Raw genomic sequence first — 23,297 nt, forward strand, 5'->3', positions numbered from 1 at the left:
ACATGAATTACACAAAGGTCTATGTTGTAAATCTTAAGAAATAGTAGTGTGCCATCTTCTGACCATAAACACTAATTACAACTCAGTTCTGCTAAACTATAGGAATTAGAAATCGATTCCTAATTGTATGAACTAACCAGTTTTTGAAGAGTCATTTTGGATCATGCTACATAGAAATTTTCATATTGTAAAATTAATATCTATTGTGGACAAGGATTCTGATTTTCAAAAATAAATTATAGGGTTTTATGTGTACCTTTTTATAAACACACACATTAAATACATGTAATTTAAGAAATCTTTTAGGACTCATACTGCTTACATTGTTTAAACCATCTTTAATTCATCAACTATCTTACACCACAGCTGAGTATCCATTTATTCCCAACAATAACAATAAAACTACCATCCTTTAAAAAATGATGACATATAAAAAAACTGATGAAATTGTTTTGTAAGCAGTTTTCTCAAGGACTTTCCACTGACTGAAATAAATAGCTTTCAAATGCTCCAGATGGAAAGCAAAAAGTATTTTAAAACCTCTAGAAACCCTTTAAAATTTAATGACAACTTTTCCCCTTCAGAAATCTTCTCTCTTTCCTCTATGCATTAACATCATATCTCTAGAGTCAGCATTTATCTGAGAAGCTATTTCAATTTTCCGAATACAGTTATTTTTACCTTTGAGAATGATTGACATATTTTTGTCATAAACATATAGAAAGGGATATTTCCCCAGATACAGTTTTCTATCATGGTTAATGATGTTATTATCAAGAAAAAAAACAGAAAATAATTTCTTTCCAATAAAGATCAGAGCTATGTCAAATGTAAGACACTATCAGCCCACTTTAGTGATTATTCATGATCGTTACAGTTTCTTTAGTCCCTTGTCTGCCCTAAGAACAACACAATAATAATAATAAATGTTCATTGTATGCCTACTATTTAGCATATGTAAAATTATATAATTTAAATTTTACAGTACTACAAAATTGATATCATGGTCTCTGATTTACCAAAACATTTGCATACCCACACATAGATACATGTTTACACAATGACAGTGAAGAATGATGGAAGTTACTAGACTTTGGCAGTGCTTAGTGAGCTGGGTGGCCATTTAGGTAAGATGCCTCAGCTCCTGCCTCCCCTCCCTCTAGTCCCATCCCAATAGAGACTAGACTCTTGTTCACATCCCTACTCCAGGTTGGTGTCTTATGAGCCTCAGATTCAGGGACTTCTGAATTTTGTTAGGCTAATAAACAAGTCAGATTTGCTCAGATATATATTCAATACCAACAGCTCTAAAAAAGCTGTTAAACATTCCTATTCCTACCTCCAGCATTGGCTCTGTCAGCTATAGTATGTATATGTATGTATATATGTGTATGTATATATATATATATATATATATATATATACACACACACACACACACACACACACACACACACACACACACTATTGGCTAGTATAAATTAGGAATGCCACATTCCAGAGGAGATAAGTGATCATTCTTTTTTTCTTGCTGTTGTAAATCAAGCTCAGGGCTTTGACATGATCAGCATATGCTCTTACAATGAGCTAGACTCACAGCTCCAAGATGATCATTTTTAAAAAACTTTTTTTTAGAGTTTCATGGACCTTTATTTTATTTATTTATTTATATGTGGTACAGAATCTAACCCAGTGCCTCACACATACTAGGCAAGCACTCTACCACTGAGCCACAACCCCAGCCCCCAAAGATGGTCATTTTTAAATAGTGCTTCACTATTCCAAACCCTAACCCTCTTCTCCATCAAAATGCACACAAACCCTTAGTATTAAAACAATGAAGCACTATTTTCATTTCATTTATTCACCTGTGCTTCAATGTAAATGTTTGAACAAAAGAATCCATGGTTAAAAATATGAATCAATAAAACAGAAGTCTTGGAAATAACTGAATGAAGAAGAACCTTCTGGAAGCCATGCCAACTTAAAATGAGATTACTGGGATTATGTAACAGAAATCTTTGTGTAAATGTGTATAGGGCTTTACAAGTTGAAAGGGTCATATAGTTCAGGCAATGGAAAATAAGGGCAAGAAAATGAGTTTTGAAAGTAGGTCCAATAGTTCTTAACCAGAGGTAATAACACCTCCTTAGGTGACATTTGAAAATTCATAAAGGAGTGTTGGCTGGGTGCTGTCAACATTGAAAGCCTCAGAAAAAGGATACTAAACTTTCTGTCATCCTTAGGACTCTACAGATCACCTAGACCTATATATCTTTGGGGCAGGTATCTCCTCACTATTGAGACTCCATGTCATTCATTTTCTTCCTCCCCCAAACAACAGCATTAAAGCTCATGCCATGAAAATGCCCCTTTACTAGTCTTCCTTGATGCAGTCTCTAAACACATCCTAGAAACTCCCCTTCAACACCTAATCTAATGTTACTATTTGCTGCATTAACCCTGGCAAGATGATGATGTAATATTTGCTGTCTCTTGAGTTGTATTTCTCTTGAAACCCATAAATTTCCTGAACTACAAGCAAAATGAATCTTCACTTTTCATTAAACCATTTCCCCCACTGGATGATTTAGAGTTATACAGGTCAGAGCATCCACTAAAGTGATTTTAGCAAACCCTTTGTCTTGTTTCCTCATATAACCTATAGAACACCCATTCATATCAGAAATAACAAGTTGAAGCTATTGCTTCTACATTGCATTCTCTATTGTTAGCAATATTTTTGTTCTAAAAATCATTTTCATAGATTATTTGATTTTTAGCCTATCCCTTCATCAGCAGTAGCTGACATCTTTAATTTTGTATTTAGTTTTCAGAACAAAAACATTGTTTTTACTATTGTATATGGGAGGACTCATGCAGGAAAAAAGTGTTTTTCTTAAGGAAACTCAATAGTTGGAGAGGCACAATGACTTGTAACCTCACCCCCAATTGCTGTAATTTAATTCTGGGCCTCTGTAAAATTAGGATCACTCTAGTAGTGCAATGTCAGTGCTTCTTATGAATACTTGAGACTACAAAAGTCACATGTGTCAATACCAGGGATCAAAGCTGTGTAATTGAGAAGTCGGCTTATAAGCCATTATTTTTTTTAAATTATCTTACAAAGGAAACCTAGATCATCATATTAATAGGCTATCAGGTCTGAATATCATAGTGGCTAAACTACAATTTTAACTAGTATACTGGTGGTCATCTGTGTGACAGGATTTTCCCAGGGCCTGAAATATAGATTACAGGCCAGATGTACATTTAGAACACATCTGTTTATCTGATCTGGGCTCTTCCTATTTCTCTTCTCTGCCTTTATTAGTGAAGGTGCTGCCTTCTTGACTCACATCAGTTCACCACAGGCCCCATGGCTTCCTGAAGACTTGTTGGTCCACTCATGTTTCCATCTTTCTCAAGACTGATATCATCTCTTCTCAGGCTTTTTCTTCCTTGAATGCCCAGGCTTCCAGGGGAGCCTGAAAAAGCTGGTATACATTTATCATCAGAGGAGACAGGGATAGGTCATGACTTTCCCCTAAGTAGTGATGACCGAGTTCACAATAAATAGGTGCTATTGTGTATCAAGGGCAGACAACCACAACATAGACCCAGGACCAAATATCCCAATCCATCTGGCCATCTCTCCCACATCAAGATAGCAGGCCTTGCATCTTCCTTTTCCAGAGAGGATCTTCTTTCCCCATTCCCACCAGGAATACAGTTCTGGGTTCCAGGGCACTGAATACTTTGAGCCATTCAACACTTATTTTCTCAGTCCAAGGACTAGCTTTATTTAAATCTTGTTTTAGAAATATAGCAGCATGTATTGAAGAAGGATAAATTATAAAGCTCACCACTGGCCATCAACATTTCTCCCAAAGATTCCAGACTTTATTCCTGTGCATGGACTTTAGAAGAACAGAAGAGGGTCAAAATATTCTATAGGCAGTTGTTCTTTAGAAATATACTAAATTCTGAACTTCTGCTATAAATACTTCAAAGCTTCTTTACTAGTGAGTTAATATTTTAAACCTTTCCTAATGAAGCCTCATTATTTCATGAACTGATTATATAGTTGTTCTGCATTGATCACCAACTACCATCCCCATGAGTATCTGAATAAACTTCAAATAACTATAATTCTTATGTCAGTAAGAATTTTGCTGTAAGATTTTTCTACTTCTGAATGTTTTTAGTTAAGATCAAATTTTTTGTTTGTGTGGTCTTCTTAGATAGTTTTGTAGGAACTTAAATATGTTAGAAATCAAAAGATAATGAAACCAGTTTAGACTCAGGGAACTCCCTACGTAGTGATTTATGTAAGGATGCTGGCAAAATACTGTGAAACACTGAGTTACCTAAGGCCACAATCTCGATTCTTAATGACCAGATGATTAGAAACTGAAGAATAAACATTATAACTGTACAACATATCCTGGCTGGTTCCTCATTTCAACTTTGACTAAAGCAATTCATTAATATTTTATATATCATGTATATTGTTTATATTTTGGAAATATATATAAATCATTTTAACCGTGAGTTTACTTCTTTTGAATCAACAAGTTAAAAACACTGCATTATATTCATCTTCTTAATAATAGGTACTTCGTCTTTTTTTTTCTTCTATTGCAGTAAGATACACATAGCATAAGATCAATTCTCTTAACAAATATTTAAGGCTACAGTACAATATTATTAATTATAAGCACAATTTTTTACAGCAGAATGTTCATCTTGCAGGATTAAAATTTCATTTCTATTCAAGAGTAACCCTTCATTATCAGCCGCTCCTGGCAAACACTATTGTATTCTTGGGTTTTTGTTTTACTATGTTTTTTGTTTTTTCACTTTGACTCTTTTAGAGACTATATATATATATATATATATATATATATATATATATATATATATATATAGTGTGTGTATATATATATATATATGGTGTGTATATATATATATATATGGTGTGTGTGTGTATATATATATATATATATATATATATATATATATATATATAAAACAAATAAATCATATATAGAGAAAATAAACCACAATGTAGGGTTCCCTGAATGTGAGCTGGAGATATATATATATATATATATATATATATATATATATATATACACACACACACACACATAGATATACATATCTATATATCTATATCTATATATCTATATCTATATCTATCTATCTATATATATATATATATATAAGATTTTTCAGTGAACAAGTCTTTAATCTACTTGGTTAAGTTTATATATAAGTATTTTATTATTTATGATGCTAATGTAAATAGGATTTTTTATTCTCCTTTTCCATTTATTCATTATGTACAAATGAAACTGATATTTTGTGAAATTTATTTTTAATTGATATATAAAAACAAAAATTGTACATGTTAATGGGTTTCATGTATATACTATGTAATGTTTAAATCAGATTAAACATAGCTGGGCATGGTAACTCACTCCTGTAAATCCAGCAACTCAGGAGTCTGAGGCAGGAGGATCACAAGTTCAAGGCTAGCCTCAGCAACTTAGTGAGGTCCTAAGCAACTTAGTGAGATCCTGTCTTTAAATAAAATATATTAAAAATGGCTGGGGACATGGCTCAATGGTTAAGCATCTCTGGCTGGACTCAATCCCTGGTACCAAAAAAAAAAAAAAAAATGCAACTAGTTTTTTAATGTCCTGCACTGTTGTTGAATTTACTTATGACTTTCAAAAGTCTTTGGATTCTATGAGGGTTTTCTACACATAAGTTTATGTCATCTGTGACCAGGAACAATTTTTACTTTTTCCTTTCATATTTGAATGTCTTTTATTTTTTACATCATTGCTGTGGTAAAACATCTTGTCCAATACTGAATAGAAGTGGCAAGAATGGGCATCCTTGTCTTGTTCCTGATCTTGGACAGAAAGCTTTCAATGTTTCACTGTTGAGTATAATTTTAGTTGTGGGCTTTTTGCATAGGCCTGCATGATGAGATAGAAAATTCCTTGTATTCCTAGTTTGTTGACTCTTTGAATCATGAAATAGTGTTCCATTTGTCAAATAATTTTTCTGTATCTGTTACAATAATTGTTTATTTTTATACTTCATTGCATTAACATATCACATTGTTTGATTTTTTTTATATATCAAAAATTATTGCCTCCCACAGTCCCATTTGGTTATGGCATACAATTCATTGAAAGTGATGTTGAATTCATTTTGCTCATTTAAAAAAAATTTGTTTATATATGTTCATCAGGCCTATTAACCTAATTTTATTTTCTTGTAGTGTCTGCTTTTGGTATCAGGGTGATTCTGGCCTCATAAAATGAGTTTGGAAGTGTTCCCTTCTCCTCAATTTTTTGGAAGAGTTTGAGAAGGATCATTGTTAATTCTCCTTAAAAAGAATGGTAAAATTCACTAGTGAAAGTCATCTGACCCTGTACTTTTCTTTCATTGGAGTTTTTTGGCTACTGATTTAATATCCTTCCTAGTCATATTTTCTATTTCTTTATGAGTCAGTCTTTATTGGTTATGTAATTCTAGGCACTTATCCATTTCTCAATTATTTTGGCTTATAATTATTCACAGTGGTTTCTTATAATCCTTTTAACAACAGAATCAATTATATATAATGTCTCTTTCATTCTTTATTTATTTGAATATTTTCTTTTTTTAAGTTAGTCTAGTTAAAGCATTGTCAACTTTGTTGACCTTTTCAACACTCACAGTTTTGTTGATTTTATCAATTTTTTTTATTCCTTATTTCATTTATTTCTGCTCTAATTTCTATATTCTGCCTTCAGCTAACTTTGGCTTTAGTTTTTTCTTCTAGTTTGTGGAGGTATAATATTGGGACTTTCATTTTTTAGAAGAGTTTAATAACGACTGATGTTAATTTTTCTTGGAATGTTTGATAAAATTCAGCTGTGAAGACATCTGGTGCTGGAAATTTCTTCATTGGAAATTTTTTTACTTACTACTACAATTTTTTTAACTGACTTCTTTAACTAGTTTATTTCTTCTTGGTCCAATTTTGATAGATTGTATACTTCTAGGAATTTATTAATTGACATCTTAGTTTTTCAATTTGCTTACATGCATTGTTTATAATAGTTCTTATTTTTCCTTTTAATTTCTGAGGCATCCACTGTAATGTCTATTTTTCTTTCTTATTTATTTGAATTTGTTAATTTAAAAGCAAAGAACTTAGTTTTGTTGATGTTTTTTCCTATGGGTATGAGCCTTATTTTTTTTTTTTTTTTTTTTTTACTATTTCCTTCTTTCTATCAACTTTTGGTTTAGGTTTTTCTTTTAGATAAGTGAAGCATAATGTTAGTTTGTTTATTTGAGAGCTTTCTTCTTTACTTGAGCATCTACCTCTATAAATTTTACTTGTAAACTACATTTGTAGCATCCATTAATATTTCATATATTGTTTCCATTTTCATTTGACTTAAGATTTTAAAAATTTTCCTTTTGATTTCCTTTTTTGACAAAGAAATTGTTGTTCGGGAGCATGCTTAATTTGCCACATTTGTGAACTTTTCTAAATTCTTCCTGTTATTGATTTCTAGTTTCATGGCACTGTGGTTGGAAAACATTCTTGATATGATTTCCATGTTCTTAAATATGCTAACTTGACTTGTGATCTAATACACTATCTATCCTGGAGAGTTCTATATACTTTTGAGAAACATGTATATTCTGCTGCTGTTAAATGAAATGTTCTATATTTATCCATTAAGTTCAGTCGACCTAAAGTACAGTTCAAGCCTAATGTTTCTTTATCAATTTTCAGTCTAAATGATCTGTCCATTGTTGAAAGTAGGGCATAAATATACCATGATATTATCGCATTGCTGTCTCTATCTCCCTTAAGATCTATTAATATTTGCTTTATATATTTATGGGCTCTAGTATTGGGTTTAATATATATTTACAATGGTTTAATCTTCTTAGTAAGTTGACCCCTTTATCTTTGTACAATAATGTGGCAATTTATTTCTTGTGGCAGATTTTGAATTAAATTCTTTATTTTCCCCCCTTATCTCTGAAAGACAGCTTTGCTGAGAATTTTTGGTTGTCAGGTTTAGTTTGTTCCCTCAACACTTTAAATATATCATCCTCACGCTCTTCTGATCTGCATAGTTGCAACTGAGAAGACCACAGGTAGACTTATTAGAATTCCTTTGTTTGTGTTAAGGTTCCTTTTCTCTTTGTGATTTTAAGATTATGTATTTGCCTTTAATTTTTGACAGTTTCAATATAATGTTCCTTGGTGAACTATTTTGGATTAAAACTTATTGTAGACCTTTGAAATTTATGTGCCTAGATGCTCATATTTTTCCTAGGATTGGGATAGTTTTTAGCCATCTTAATAAGTTTTCTGTTCCTTTTTCTCTGTCTTTTTCTTATTTCCATCCTTATATACAAGTATTAGCTTTCTTCATGTTTTCTCAGATCCCACACAAGTTTTCATTCTTTCTGTTTTCTCCTCTAAATGGTTCATTTCAAATTTCTGTTCCAGTTTGTTTATTCTTTCTTCTGTTGATCTAGTCTGCTTTAGAAGCTGTCAACTGAATTTTTAAATTCAGCAATCATATATTTCATCGCTAATATTCCTGTTTGGTTCCTTTATTTATTTTCAATCTTTTGGTTGAGCTGTTTATTTTTGTCTTGTGTGTTTTCTTGATTTTATTAAATTGTTTATCTTTGTTCTCTTTTAGTTTATGGAACTTCTTTTAAATAATTATTTTTACTTCTTTCTCAGGCAATTCAGTGACCTTCAGTTCTTTGGGGTCTGTGCTACAAGTTTATTTTGTTGCTCTGGTGGTGTCATGTTTCCATGATTCTTCATAATCATTATAACCTTGCACAGGTGTCAGTTCATTTGAAAAAGTAGTCACCTCTTACAGACTTTTTATATATTGGCATCAGTAAAAAAAACTTTCACCTTCAGAAAGGGGGAACAGGACACGTGGGTGGGTGTATGCTATAGCACTATGTCTAATGGCAGAGGGTGCCATGTTTGGTGGCATACAGTATTTTCAAGTCTTTGAGGAAATAATGTCTCATGAGCTTGGACAGTTGAGGTCTGTAACATCAGCAACTGTGTGGCCCATGGACACAAGAGCTATGAGAGGTCCAGGTATCTTTGAAGGCTCTTGGATTCTTTAGTGGTAACACTGGGTCCACTGCCAAGGGGCCAAGACAGGCGGCAGTTGGAAGCCCATGCTCAGATGATAAATCCAGATAACGGATGAAGCTAACTGCAGACACATATGGGGTAGTTAGGCTGTCAGTGTGTACTTGAGCAATTTGTATGTGTCAGCTGTGGAATGGAGTCTAGCCAGTTGCATGCGAAAGGGCAGACACAGGCCCCAGCTGGAGGCATTCATGTGAGTGCAGCTATAGGAACCAGCTGTATGTTCAACACACTGGCAAGAAGCAGCCTCCAAGGGGCAAGGGTAGCTGCTAGTGCACTTGCAATTGTAGTACTTGGAGCTAGCATTGTGCACCAGCCTAGTTGGCAGGTGTTAGCTATCAGTGCACAAGAGTGGGAATTTAGTTATTTTACATATGAACGTATTTGCAATTGGCTAAATTTTCACTTGGGACATAAATTCTGACAACTTTTATACAGACAGTATATTTTATTGGTACACTATGAATGCTATGGGAGTGAAAAAAAAAAAAAAAACTTTAGGATTCTATTTTGTCACCCTGGAAAGAATGACACTTCATTATAAAAATGCCTTCTCACTCTTACTCTATTAGCATTCAGCATTCATATTTAAATGTATGCTGGGGTTTGCAGCAGAGAACTTGAGCCCATTTGCAAGTACACATGTGGCTGTTGTGTGGGTACTAAGCCAGAACATCCACAACAGCAGCAGCTGAAATGGTTGTAGATGGGGAAGGGTAGATTTGGCTCAGCACTGGGAGACCATGAAGGCAAAACTCTGTGGGGCCTTCAGTGGTGAAATATTCAGGAAATCTGTGGTGTCTGTGCTGGCTGTTTGCTTCCTCAGCAGTGAAATATACAGAAAGCCCGAGAGAGCAAGCCACCTGGTGGTCTTTGATAGCAAACACTGTGGGGTCCTTGGCCATGAAAATGTGAATGATACATAACCACCAAGAGGACTTTGGTGATCTTCAGTAAAGAAGACTGATGAAGTCTTGTGCAGAACAGGACATTGAGGATCATGATGTCTCCTGCCCCATGGCTGCTATTGATATCTTCCATCTTTATTTCCAGCTGTCTTTAGACTTAACAATTATGCTAATCTCTACAGTGACCTAGGGAGAATGAAATTGAAACTACTATCCCAGAATGTACCCCCAAAGGATTAAGGAAGTTAGTTATTCAACCCACTTTTTTTCCCTGTTAGGGGGACTTGCAAACCAAGGAGTTCCCTCTGTGTGCTATCTAGAGGATGGGTGGTGCAGTCAAAATGTATAATTATTCTTAGCTTTTTTTTTCTTCTACTGTATTGCTGCTGCATCTTAAATGGGCTCTTGAACTCTTTCAGGCTTATTTTGATTCATGAATAGCTACCATATTATTCTTTTAAAATAATTTCTTTCTCTTTATTGAGCTTCTCTAATTTTGTTGAGTTGTCTATCTGTCCTCATAGTTTGCTGAGCTTCCTTAAAACAATTATTTTGAGCTCTTTGTCAGGTGTCTTAGTCCATTTTCTGCTGCTATAACAGAATACCGCAGACCTGATTCTGGAGACTAGAAAGTACGAGAACATGGCACAAGCATCTGGCAATGATCTTGTACTGTATATTTTTGCAGTAGAAGGTGAAAGGGTTAGAATGAGATAGCAAGAAGAGCAAGGATGAGATCAGGTCACTTTTATAACAACTGATTTTCCCTACTCCAATGTTAGTGGCACTAATCCATTCCTGAGGGCGCCACTCTCGTGATCCAATCACCTCTCATTAGGCCCCACCACCAACACTATTGCATCAGGGATTAAATTTTAACATGTGTTTTGGAGCAGTCAAACCATAGCATCAGGCAAATCATAGATCTGACAAATCATTCTTTGTGGAAGGAAATAAGGCTGGGATCTCCTACTACACCATCTTGCTGATGTCACCTTCCCAAAGGTTAGCTCTCTTGATAGTGTCCCACAAATTCCAAAGGCTTTATTCATCCCTTTTTACTCTTTTCCCATTCATCCTTTGACTAGATGTTTAGAGCTGATTTCTCTTCAAATTGATCATTCTTCAAGTACACAGGTTCTTTCTTTGGCTTGATCAAGTTTGTTGTTGATTCTTCTTGTTACATTTTTTTCTTTTCATCAATTGTTTTCTTCAGCTCCAGACTTTCTGTTTGGTTCTTGATAGCCCCCAGAAATCTAGAGCATGCTGAGTTCCATCAGCCTTAAGAGATAGGCAAGTCATAAGCCAATTCCTTATACAGCCCCACCTCAGTGTAAAATCAGAACTTTGGATGCCCAGGTGCAGTCTCCCATTTTCCTCCTCAGGAAAAATCCAGGAGCCAGCTGGCTTTTTTCTCCTATCATGTAGCTGCACTGTGCCAGGGGAAGGAACTATGTCAAAAAGGTACCAAGAAATTCCTTGAATTTTGTGTGGCTTGTTTCTTGCTCTATTATGGCACAAAGACTTGTAATTGACTTTTGTATTCCAACAAGGGAAATTTTCCATATATTATTTTGAATTGGTGTCTCCACTGAGGGGTAGGAGAATTTGTGAGTTCCTTTTCTGCCATCTTCCTGATATAATCTTCATAGACTTTATTTATTGGATCATTCATCATTTTCCAGCACTGTTTAAAAAATATTTTAAAACAATAGCAGTGATTAAAGTAACACTGGCTAATCCTTACCAATTTCCATGTGCCAGGCATTGATAAAGTTAATTTACTATGGTTATTAATTTAACAGGTGACGAAACTGAGAAACAGAAAGATTAAGTATATTTTCTAAACTCATGGACCAAAATAGAGCTATGATTCCAATCTAAGCCATCCATATCCACAGACCACGTTCTCGATATTCCATCATGATACTCAGTACATATTTGTTGAATGGATCAGTGAGTTCCAACCTGAATTTTTCCTGTGTTTTCTTCTATGTTTCACTATTGAAATTGTTTTCAGAAGCCATACCTGACATGTTACATGCACTTTCCCTGTCAATTTGAATTTTAAATTCCTCACTTACAACCTCTTATGCAGTGTGTGGCTGCCCTGCTTTATTCTACCAGGAAATCCTTCAACTTCTTTCACAGTCTTCACCTCAAATGTAGCCAACCTTGACATGAAGATAGATAGTCACTGGAATCCAAAATGTCATTCAGTTCACTTAAGATCATAGACCATCTTCAGGACCAAAAAACTTTAATGAGACTCTAAAGGGTTTTCACCTCACTTAACAAGTGGAGAGCTGAAAGAAAGTAAGCAAATATCATAATGAAATATTACTGGAAACAAAAGACTTTATCATAGCTTTAGTGGTTAGTTATTTTACATATGAACGTATTTGCAATTGGCTAACTTTTCACTTGGGACATAAATTCTGACAATTTTTATAGAGATAGTATATTTTATTTGTACACTATGAATGCAACGTGAATGGAAAAAAAAAAAAAAAAAAACTTTAGGATTCTATTTTGTCACCCTGGAAAGAATGACACTTCATTATAAAAATGCCTTCTCACTCTTACTCTATTAGTATTCAGCATTCATATTTAAATGTATGCCTTTTGCAGCAGGATTCAAACTTTATACATCAATACTCACAAAAAGAATTAGATCACAATCTAATTTGACAGGTTGATATCTATACTTTTATTCCAGATATTCTGAGCCATTCACTGCATACTTCCTACCTGGCAGTGATCCGGAGTTTTTTGTAAAACCTCAGACTGGAGAACTTCCTCCTTATAACACTAAAGGAATCCTCATCGTTGTAGGATTTAAACCCCGAATGTACAGTAAGAAATACAAAGCAACATTAGTAATAGAGGTGAGTTCTATAATGACAATAATCAAGAATGTGTGATATCACTAAAAGCATTAAATGAAGAAGAAAGTGTTTTACCATTGATCAGAGAGAATAGAAACCTTGCAAAAGTCAACTTATTTCAACTGCTGTGTATTATTTTACTTTTCTTTTGTGTAGTAAAAGAACTTAAATATTGAATATAACATAAGGTTGTCAATACGAGGGGAAAGTAAGAAATCACTTCTCCTCCATACTAAGGAAATGTGGAAGAAACAAATAACAACTGTAAAGTGATATGTATAGCTATGTATCATTTTGTGTAATATAGCTGTTAAAAACATTAACTTTAGATTATTTGAGATAGAAATTTTGGAACCTTTGATTAAGGCATACAGTACTATCAAATGTTGAAACTAAAATGAAGAATATGAAGGTAAATTTTATTTAGAATCGAAAAACATGGTATAAAATGTACTATTTATAAAGGATTCTGTTAAGGTGGCCATTTTATTAATAGTCAAGGCAAATACAATTTTAAAATTTTATCCAATAAGGAAAATTTCTCTATAAGATTTCATATGCATTTTATAGTAAGAACTTTTAGGCCAAAGATATTTTCGTATTATTTTGGAAAAGATACTTATTACCACAGTTTACTTTCAGTAGCACAGACTCAAAAGATATGTTGTCATCTTATAATACACAAATCCTAATGCCAAAGGGATTTCTAAACTTTTATATCAAACAATTATTATGTAGGGCTATAATCAGAAAAATACTCTTTTTATTTTAATGAAAAAGAGAAAATGTTGAATAGTATTTGAAAAAGTTATTTCTGTTTTTCATCTTTTGAAGAGTATGTGCAACCTAAATAATAAAGAAGATAAAGCCTCTTTTGCCTTGCACTGCATATCCCATTGCCTGCATTGGTACTTAAGATGATCATGTTGTACTTGCTTATATACTCTAAGGGGATTAAATGGTATCCTTAAAAAGATTTGCAAATTAAAATGGTACTCATTTTATCTAGCATACAATGGGCAGTTTCTTAAATTAACTATTTATCAAGTTTTATGAACAAAATAGGTGCCTAGTTTCCTTGTGATTTGATAATTAAATTATTGGTGGCATAATTAAAGGTTTTATGTGATGGTATATGGAATCAACTGAGACTCTTGTCATTTTTAGTTAGTTTGAAATGGCACAATTTGATAAAGCTTACCTGAGAATCAAATTGAGATTGAAATATGTTTAAGAAATTAGTACTTTTGTTGATTCAGTTTTTATTATGGAAAATTCCAAATATGTGCAGAAATAGAATAACCTCCATACACTCATCATACAGTATGAACAATTATAAACTCATAGCCACTTCTGCTTCACCTTCACACCCACGGCCTTTCTCACCTTCCACATTAAAGAAAATCCAAAACATTGTATTATTTGTAAATACTTCCTACTATTCTCTAAATGATAAAAATCATAACCATGCTACCATTATCAGGAACTAAAAATTAACAATGATTTCATAGTATTAATACATGTCAAATATCCATTTAGTTTTCAAGTGACTTCTAAATCTCATATATTTTTAACTTTAAAAATGTACAGACTTACAAGAAGTTGCAAAAGTACAGAGTCTTGTGAAGCCTTCCTTGAATTTCCTCCAATGGTGACATCTTAATATCTACAGTAAAATATCAAAACAAGAAAACTGACTGATATTGGTAAAAACACTGTTAATTAGAGTAGAGACCTTATTCTATTTTTAGCATAATTTTTTTTTACATTTGTGCATTTGTGTGTGATTCTAGGCCATTACAACCCAAGTATAAGATGAATATAAGTACAACCAAAGCTGAGATATAGAGCTTTTCCACCACCACAGAGGAACTACCTTGTGCTAATCCTTTATAGTTGTGTCCAACACTGAAATTCCTGCCACAACCCTGACATATGCTAATCTTTTCTCCATATCTATGGTTCTGTCACTGATAGAATATTATACAAATGGAATAGTACACTCCATGACCTTTTGAAACTGGCTTTTTATTCTAAGTATAATGCCCTGGAGATTCATAAGAATAATTGTGTATATCAAATCAATGATTTTAAAATCATGGTTCAGTCTATTTGACTCCAAATCCCAGTTCTTAATTTCAACACCACAATGACTCCCATAATAAATGTGAAGACAATTTAAAAAGTGAAATAATTATCTAAATGAAAATTATTGTTTACATTATCATCATTTTTAAATTATTGATTTTAAGCATCGAGTCAATATTTGCAGCAATATGATCTTCATTGTGCTTCTCTTGGAAATAAAAATGATTTTAAGGGATAGCTTAATTAAATCTTAGCCCAAACAAATCTCAACAATCATATTAGCAAGCTTCATAATTTCTCATGTAATTAAATCGCGTTTAGAATGATTAAAAGCTATCTTTCCCAATTAGTAAATAAGGCAAATAGCATTAGCTTTGAGGGACCAAAGTTAACTTGTTCAAAATGTTTTACAAAAATCTGTGTTACTCAGAGAGTAATAAGTCTGTTGAGTTTTCCATAGTGCACATAGTAAATTTTAAATAGTTTACAAAAATGTGAGAACTATCAGATTTCTCCAAGATGAAACATATGATGCTTCATCTTGTTTATATAATATTATACATATATATAGGAATATATAATATGTCATATTTATATGTAAATGCCCATGTTATAATTAGAAACATAACCACGCATAGGTACTGTAGGTAAATGTTCATTGCTTTTAAAGGAATCTACCATTAGCATAAAGCAGTAGAAAATGTTAGTGTAAATATATGTCTTGGTTTGTATTCCCTTAGAAGAGTATTCTCAAATAAGAATTCAAATTCAAGTAGCATAGTTGCTCTGTGATCTCAAGAAATGGGTACAGGAAAGCCAGGATTTGATGTACAGAAGGAAGAAAAATCAGTAAAGGGTGCTTTATCAAGGCATCTGCCACAGTGAGCAACTAGAAATTAATCCCATGAGAGACCTCTGGGAAATAGTGTAGCATGCACACCTCAGAATTTTCACACCCAACAGGGCCAGGAAGTTAGGGTATTTATACACTTCTTGATACCATTCTAATCATTGATTGAGGAATGCTTCCAGGGACAATTAATACTTTGATGCCAAGAGAGAATCCTTCTGGAGTTTCTGAAAAACTCTTAATCATGGAGTTGCAGGTACTGACAATGTAAAGTTGGAGCGAACAGAGAAATGGAAACTCCTGAGGGATGTGGGTGGCCACAGACCACATCTACTAATGAATAATTATCAATTGTCTCCATTCACAGAAAGAAATATGCACTTAAAAACATAGCCTTGGTCATTCATTCTATAAGGCTTTGCCTGATCTCTTTTCAGAATATGGAGTCACTACTTAAAAGTGAACTTTTCAACTTAGAAAAGTACTACTTTTATTTCTTTAAAAAATAGTTGTAAAGTACAATGATCAATTTAATATTCATTGTAAAAATTAACCCAAAGTTGGGCGTGGTGGCTCATGCCTGTAATTCCAGCACCTTGGGAGGCTGAGGCAGGAGAATCACAAGTTCAAAGTTAGCCTCAGTAACTTAGTGAGACCCTAAGCAACTCAGCAAGACCCTGCCTCTAAATAAAATACAAAAAAAAAAAGTCTGGGGATGTGGCTCAGTGGTAAAGGGCCCTGGGTTCAATCCCTGATACAAAAAAAAAAAAAAAGTATATGGTTGAAAGGGTAGAAAAATGATAGAAAGAAAAAAAAATCAACACAGATTCTATGAGGTAGAAGTGGTATGGAGATATTAGTTTATTCTTATATTATTTTAACTTTTGCTTTTTATTTATATTTTCAAAGAGAGTTTTGGGAAGAAGATATAGAGCTATATCTTTAAAATGTTTTTGAAAATATAAATGGATAATTGTTTATATTCATAGCTGGGTAGGAGAAACTTAACAATAGGTTAAAAAACTAATGTTTAATCACTATTTTGTAAAATAAGCGTATTGTTCTTACTGTTATATAACATATTGGGAAAAGGGCATGAATAACTTCCTTAAAAAGTGCACATATAGGGCTGGGGCTGTAGCTCAGTGGTAAAGTGCTTGCCTAGTATGCGTGAGGCACTGGGTTCGATCCTCAGCACCACATAAAAATAAACAAATAAAATAAAGGCATCCTTTCCATCTACAACTACAAAAAAAATTAAAAATTCATACATTCTCTCTCTCTCTCTCTCTCTCTCTCTCTCTCTTTCTGTGTCACATTATAAAATTGTTGGAATCTTACCTGTGATATAATGGGACTTTTAAAATAATGTCTTTATATGTAATAATTTTTGAGGGAGTCTAGAACTAAGTGTCAGATGAAGATGAAAGCCCCTACCTACTTGTAGCTCCTATTTGTACACATTAGGTACCAGGTGTGAATGTAGATGTTGTCATGTGGCTCACTCATGTGAATTCACGAAGTGCTGGACATGAGTACCAGTCACTTCTTATAGCTCACATATTAGTACCAAGTACCAGATATATGGGTGTGTGTGTCTCTTCATTTAGCTCATTCATTTGGACCCATGAAGTGAGTTACTTTTACTGGAGAAAAATTCACAATGATACATGCACAATCACCAAAATCTGGATCTGTTTTTCAAATTGAGCATCCTTATACAAAGTAAAGGAGTACTTAACTCAGTTATATTATGATGTTTGGCTTGGTCCACTTTTGAATCACTGACTCTGAATACATAATACTGCAACCACTAGATAAAAAAATAGGACTGGGGACTTGGCTCAGTGGTTGAGTACCCCTGAGTTCAATCCCCAGTACCAAAAAAAAAAAAAAAAAAAGAAAAGAAAAGAAAGAAAAGCCAAAGCTCTTCTTAATTTATTTTTACATTAAATATCTGTCATTATACATGCAGTTTCATTTTTGTAACTTCCCCATACCCTTTGTGGCAAAGAGAAGGTATTAATTGCAATATACTGCATTTTTCCCTTCACTTCCCTGCATTTTTCAGAATCCCCAGATATTGTACATAAAATATCTCCCTCTTTATTTCCAGACAGAAGATATGTACTGGTTGTATGAAATCAATGGATTACCCCCAGCAAGTACATCACTGATAAATGTAAAAGCCAAAATCGATTCTACTAACAAGAGATACGACAACATGCCAATTCGTCAGCACAATTTTGTCCGTGAAAATACTAAACTCATAAGAACAGGAGTATCTTCTACAATCAAGGGTGCTCCTTTGATGATGAAGAATAAATAAAATCTTTTTTCAAAACATTTCTTGGTCTCAAGTAGAATTGAATATTTTCATGATATTTCATCTTCAGGAATATTTCTGAGGAATAATGGTTTAATTATAGTAGGCCTTCTATATTTTCTTGTCTTTTAAAATACTGACTTAATCTGTTCTCTGAATATGTCATACTTCATTTCTGAGTTGTCTATGTTTTTTTAAATGGACTTGGGTTGCAAATTTTGGAGTTGGTTTACTTTTTTAAGTGCAGGAGTACATTTGTAGTAAAACTGGAACATGATTTCAGTGATTACAATATTTCAAATATTAGTGTTGCTATTAAAGCTCAATTACTCATGTAGATGTTGCTTATGAGTCTTTATTTTTTTTAATTGACAACTAAAAGGTGTATATATTTATTATATGCAACTATGTTTTGAAATATACATTGCAGAATGGCTAACTTAAGCTAATTAATTTATGTATTCTCTCACATATTTGTTATTCTTTTGTGGTAGATACATTTAAAATGTACATTCTTAGTGATTTTCCAGTATACAATATATTGTTATTTATCCTAGTCACCATCTTTAACTGTAGATCTCTTGAATTTATTCCTCCTATCTTTATATCCTTTTACCAACATCTCCTCAGTTATCCCTGCCCACTCTCACCCCTGATAATCAATATTCTTTCTGCTTCTATGAGTTCACTTTTATAATACTCCAAATACAAGTGAGAATATTTGCTGTTCCTGAAAGAACAAGAACTAAATTTCTGTGCTTGGCTTATTCCATTTAGCATAATATCCTCCAAGTTCATCCATGTTGTCATAAATAACAGGAATTCCTTCTTTTTTAAGGTTGAATACTATTCTATTATACTTTAAATACCGGTGTTGCTATCAAACTCAATTTTTTTCATGTAGATGGTCCTTACAAGTCTTTAAAATATTAATAATAAAATTAGCATATAAGATAGAAGTCACCATTTCTTATATCTGTTATTTGGAATATTATGTACTATTTAATAAGTAATTAATTTAAAAATACATATGTGTAGACCATATGTTCCTATACTGCAGTTTTTTGAAAACATGGGCATACCTCAAAATGATTCAGGGTAAAGTTTATTTTGATGTGCATCCAATCCTTGAGAATGAGTCATTAATCAAAGTGAAAAATAATATGTTGTTTGGGAACTATAAATGAGGGGAAATATAATAGAAAATAGCCATAATGGACCATTTTTAAGACATTTTTCACACAAAATGTTTGGCTCTGCTACAAACCATTTACATAATTTTTATGTAAGAATTTGCTGCTTATCCTTTTCGTACTTAATTTCATTGTATACAAAATGAAGGAATTGTACTAGGATGGGGGTTTGCAATCTATGGTCTGTGGGAAAAATCTAGCCTATCACCTGTTTTTGTATAGCCCCCTACCTAGAAGTAATTTTTACATTTTTAAATGGTGGAAAAATTCAATAGAAGAATTGTGTGACAGAAAAAAAGTTGCAGAAAATTCATATTTCATTTTCTATAAATCAAGTTTTATTGAAACAGCACAGTCATTTCTTTATATGTTGCCCACACAACCTGTATTAGGCTACAAATCAACTTTAGGAACTACTGTGAATCTACAAATTGTAATTTTCTTGCATTGTGTTAAGCAGAATTCTGGAAACACATCTATGGGATTAATTAATTAGTATTATCTGCAGCAATTGGGGTAGAGTGGAGTGAAAGCCCATAGACTTTGGGTTTGCTCTTCCTGAAGAAATAAGAACTAAAATTCTGTGAATTTTCAAAAGACTTTCTCATTCTCTGTCCTCCTAAAGGTATTTTGTTCTTCCCACAACTATGCTGTGGGGGAAAGGTAGGGAGATGGTCAATGTCTGAATATATTTCTAACAAAGCTTTTGTGAAATCTCTCAAATCCCTTCAGAAAGTAAAATTGCCTTTGCTGTGAATGTACTTAGAAATCTAATTGTATTATGTTTTGGTTTTTATAATGATGAATAATATTAAGTAATTTTAAACCTTTTATCTTTTATTTCACTTGGTGAATTATTTTTTCTTTTATAATTTTTTAATTTGTTTCAATTAGTTATACAGGACAGTAGAATGAACTTATGCACTTGATATATCATACATAAATGAGGTATAATTTCTCATTTTTCTGATTATACATGTTCTAGAATCACATTGGTCATGCAATCATATATGGATGTAAGGTAATAATGTCTGTTTCATTCTACCACCCTTCCTATCCCCATATCCCCTCCCCTCCCTTCACTCCCCTCTACCTAATCTAAAATAACTCTATTCTTCCCTAGCAGCCCTGCTTATTGTGAATTAACATCCATATATCAGAGAAAACATTCAGTCTTTGGTTTTTTGGAATTGGCTTATTTCACTTAGCATGATATTGTCCAACTCCATCCATGTACCAGCAAATGTCATAATTTCATTCTTCTTTAAAGCTGAGTAATATTCCATCAAATACATATACCACATTTTCTTTATCCATTCACTTACTGAAGGGCACCTAGGTTGGTTCAATAGTTTAGCTATTGTGAATTCCAGTGCTATAAACATAAACCTTTTATCTTTGACATTCTAAAAACCACAATTGCTCTGTTAACTGAAAAGCTCCAAAATTTTAAATTAAGGTGCCCAGCATGGAATGCATTTGAATTTGACTTTTCTAAGAGTAGGAAGTGAGGATGAGATCATGAGAAACATGCTATCAATTTATTTCATGTTGGAACTGTTTCAAAAATACTCCAAATTGTAATACTAAATTGTCATGTTTCAAATTTTAACCTGGATGTTATCTTCTTAAAATAAGGATCTTAATTTGAAATATCAGTGCAAACTGTTATATGTCCAAAGGAAAGTTGGGTGGGGACAACTCCAGTAGATCAAATTTAATAGTCAATAACATCCTAAGATCCATGAGAGCATAAGCTTTGCTTAAATATGTTTTGGACTGCAAGAAGGACACAGAGGGTAGGGGTCCTGCCCACTTCCCCATGGCAGTCACTGTTTTAGGATAGATTGAAGGCTTCTGTGAGCACCAGTGACTATCTCTGTTCTTTCTCTGATCACATGAGCATGCTTTACCTGAAAGGGCAGAGTTCAGCTAAAAGTGCCAGAGAGTTAATGCCCTTGGGACCTGACCTTGATCAGTAATGAATCAATAATGACAAGGGGAGCTTAACAATACTACTGTATCCTAGCCCTCTGAGTGGGACAACTCTGAGGTGTTTTCTCTATGTTCTCAAAGTTTACAACAGGATTGAGCTTTCATTGCCTGCAGTGGTAACCTTGTCAAGGACACATGCTGAATTAGCTGTCTTCCCTTCCTCATTCCTTTATGGTGTTTCCTGTAGTCACCTCCCAAATAAACTATCCACACTAAAACTTTTCATCAATGTCTAATTTGTAAGATACCAATCTAAGAGACTCCTGAAACTTAACATTCAAAAACAACGTAGATGCCTGTCAACAGATGAATAAAGAAAATGTGCACAATGGAGTTCTACTCAGCTATAAAGAGGAATAAAATTATGGCATTTGCAAGAAAATGCATGGAACTAAAGAACATCATGATAAGTGAAATAAACCAGACTCAAAGTCAAGGGTTCTGTGTTGTCTCTCATACACAGAAGCTAGAGCAAATTAAGGGGAAAAGAGGAGGGAGACCCCATGAAAACAGAAGGGATCTCAATGAAATAGAGGAAGGGACTGAGGGGGAAGGAGAAGAGAGGGGAAAGGGAGGAAATTTGGAATGAAATTTACCAAGTTATGCTATGTGTGTGTGTGTGTGTGTGTGTGTGTGTGTGTGTATATATATATATATATATATATATATATATATATATATATACACCATCATGAATGCCACCTTTAAGTGTAACTTATGAAGCACAGTGTTTTAGTCAGCTTTTTCATTACTGTGACCAAAAGACCTGACAAGAACAATTTTAGGGGAGGAAAAGCTTATTTGGGCCTCACAGTTTTTGAGGTCTCAGTTCACTGACAGCTGACTCCATTGCTGTGGGTCAGAGTGCAGGCTGAACATCATGGCAGAAGGGTGTGGAGGAGGATTGCAGCTCAGAACATGGCAATCAGGAAACAGAGAGCTGTACTCACCAGGTACAAAATATAAACCCCAAAGTTACACTCCCAGTGATCTGCCTCCTCCAGTTACTCCCCACCTGCCTACGGTGACTGCCCAGTTTATTCCTATCAGTGGATTAATTCACAGATTAGGTTAAAGTTCTCCTAACCAAATCATTTCACCTCTAAAGTAGGGAATACTTCATATCTAAACCATAACCCAAATTAAAAAAAAAAAATTGGAAGACCAATATACAGTATGGGGAGGGAGGAGGAAAGGGAAAGAGGAAGTGTGGGAGACTGAATATTCCATGCATGTATGATTATGTCAAAATGGAACCTCACTATTATGTATAATTATATTGCACTAATAAAAACATTAAAAATCAATATAGATTAGCCTCTCTCCTACAAAACTAATGGCAGGATGAGCTCCAGATCTATAATTAATTGATTTGCAGTAACCTTCTCACTCCACTATATTGTGTTCCTAAATCCCAAAGGAGTTTTTCTTTGAACCTAAAGACTCAGCAGTAACTAAATCAACAGAACATCATGAATAGTTGATAAAAATTAAAATATGAATATGATAATATGAACAACTGTAATTGCTTATACATGAAATCTAAAAATGTTGAGGGGGAGGTAATACATGTTGGTGCTATAAGGGCCATAATCATCTTTTAAAGTTGATACAAGAAGTCTGAACCAGTGTCTACTTGTACTTTCTGCAAATATCCCAAAGACAACCTAATGTATTCAGAATTATTTATTTCTCTCTTTTCTTTTTTTTAGCTGCACTCAGAATAGCAAAGGCTCAATACACATTTGTTAATATTGATGATAGTAGTTTTTCAGGGAAAGACATTTTTCATATTATGCGTTTATCCAACATTTCCCAATTTCATAATG

The 23,297-nt window shown here is 33.5% G+C and overlaps 1 protein-coding gene across 1 annotated transcript in view; it reads left to right on the forward strand.

Annotated features, from left to right (window-relative positions):
- Window positions 1-18,283, forward strand: part of Cfap47 (cilia and flagella associated protein 47) — a 410,015-nt gene extending 391,732 nt beyond the window's left edge. Inside the window, exons 63-64 of the mRNA XM_071606058.1 lie at window positions 12,848-13,016; window positions 18,071-18,283. Of these exons, the coding sequence (XP_071462159.1) occupies window positions 12,848-13,016; window positions 18,071-18,283 (382 nt within the window). The remainder of the gene's footprint in view (window positions 1-12,847; window positions 13,017-18,070) is intronic.
- The last annotated feature ends 5,014 nt before the right edge of the window (window positions 18,284-23,297 follow it).

Source organism: Marmota flaviventris, chromosome X, assembly GCF_047511675.1.
Source record: "Marmota flaviventris isolate mMarFla1 chromosome X, mMarFla1.hap1, whole genome shotgun sequence".
In the NCBI taxonomy this organism is placed as follows: Eukaryota; Metazoa; Chordata; class Mammalia; order Rodentia; family Sciuridae; genus Marmota; species Marmota flaviventris.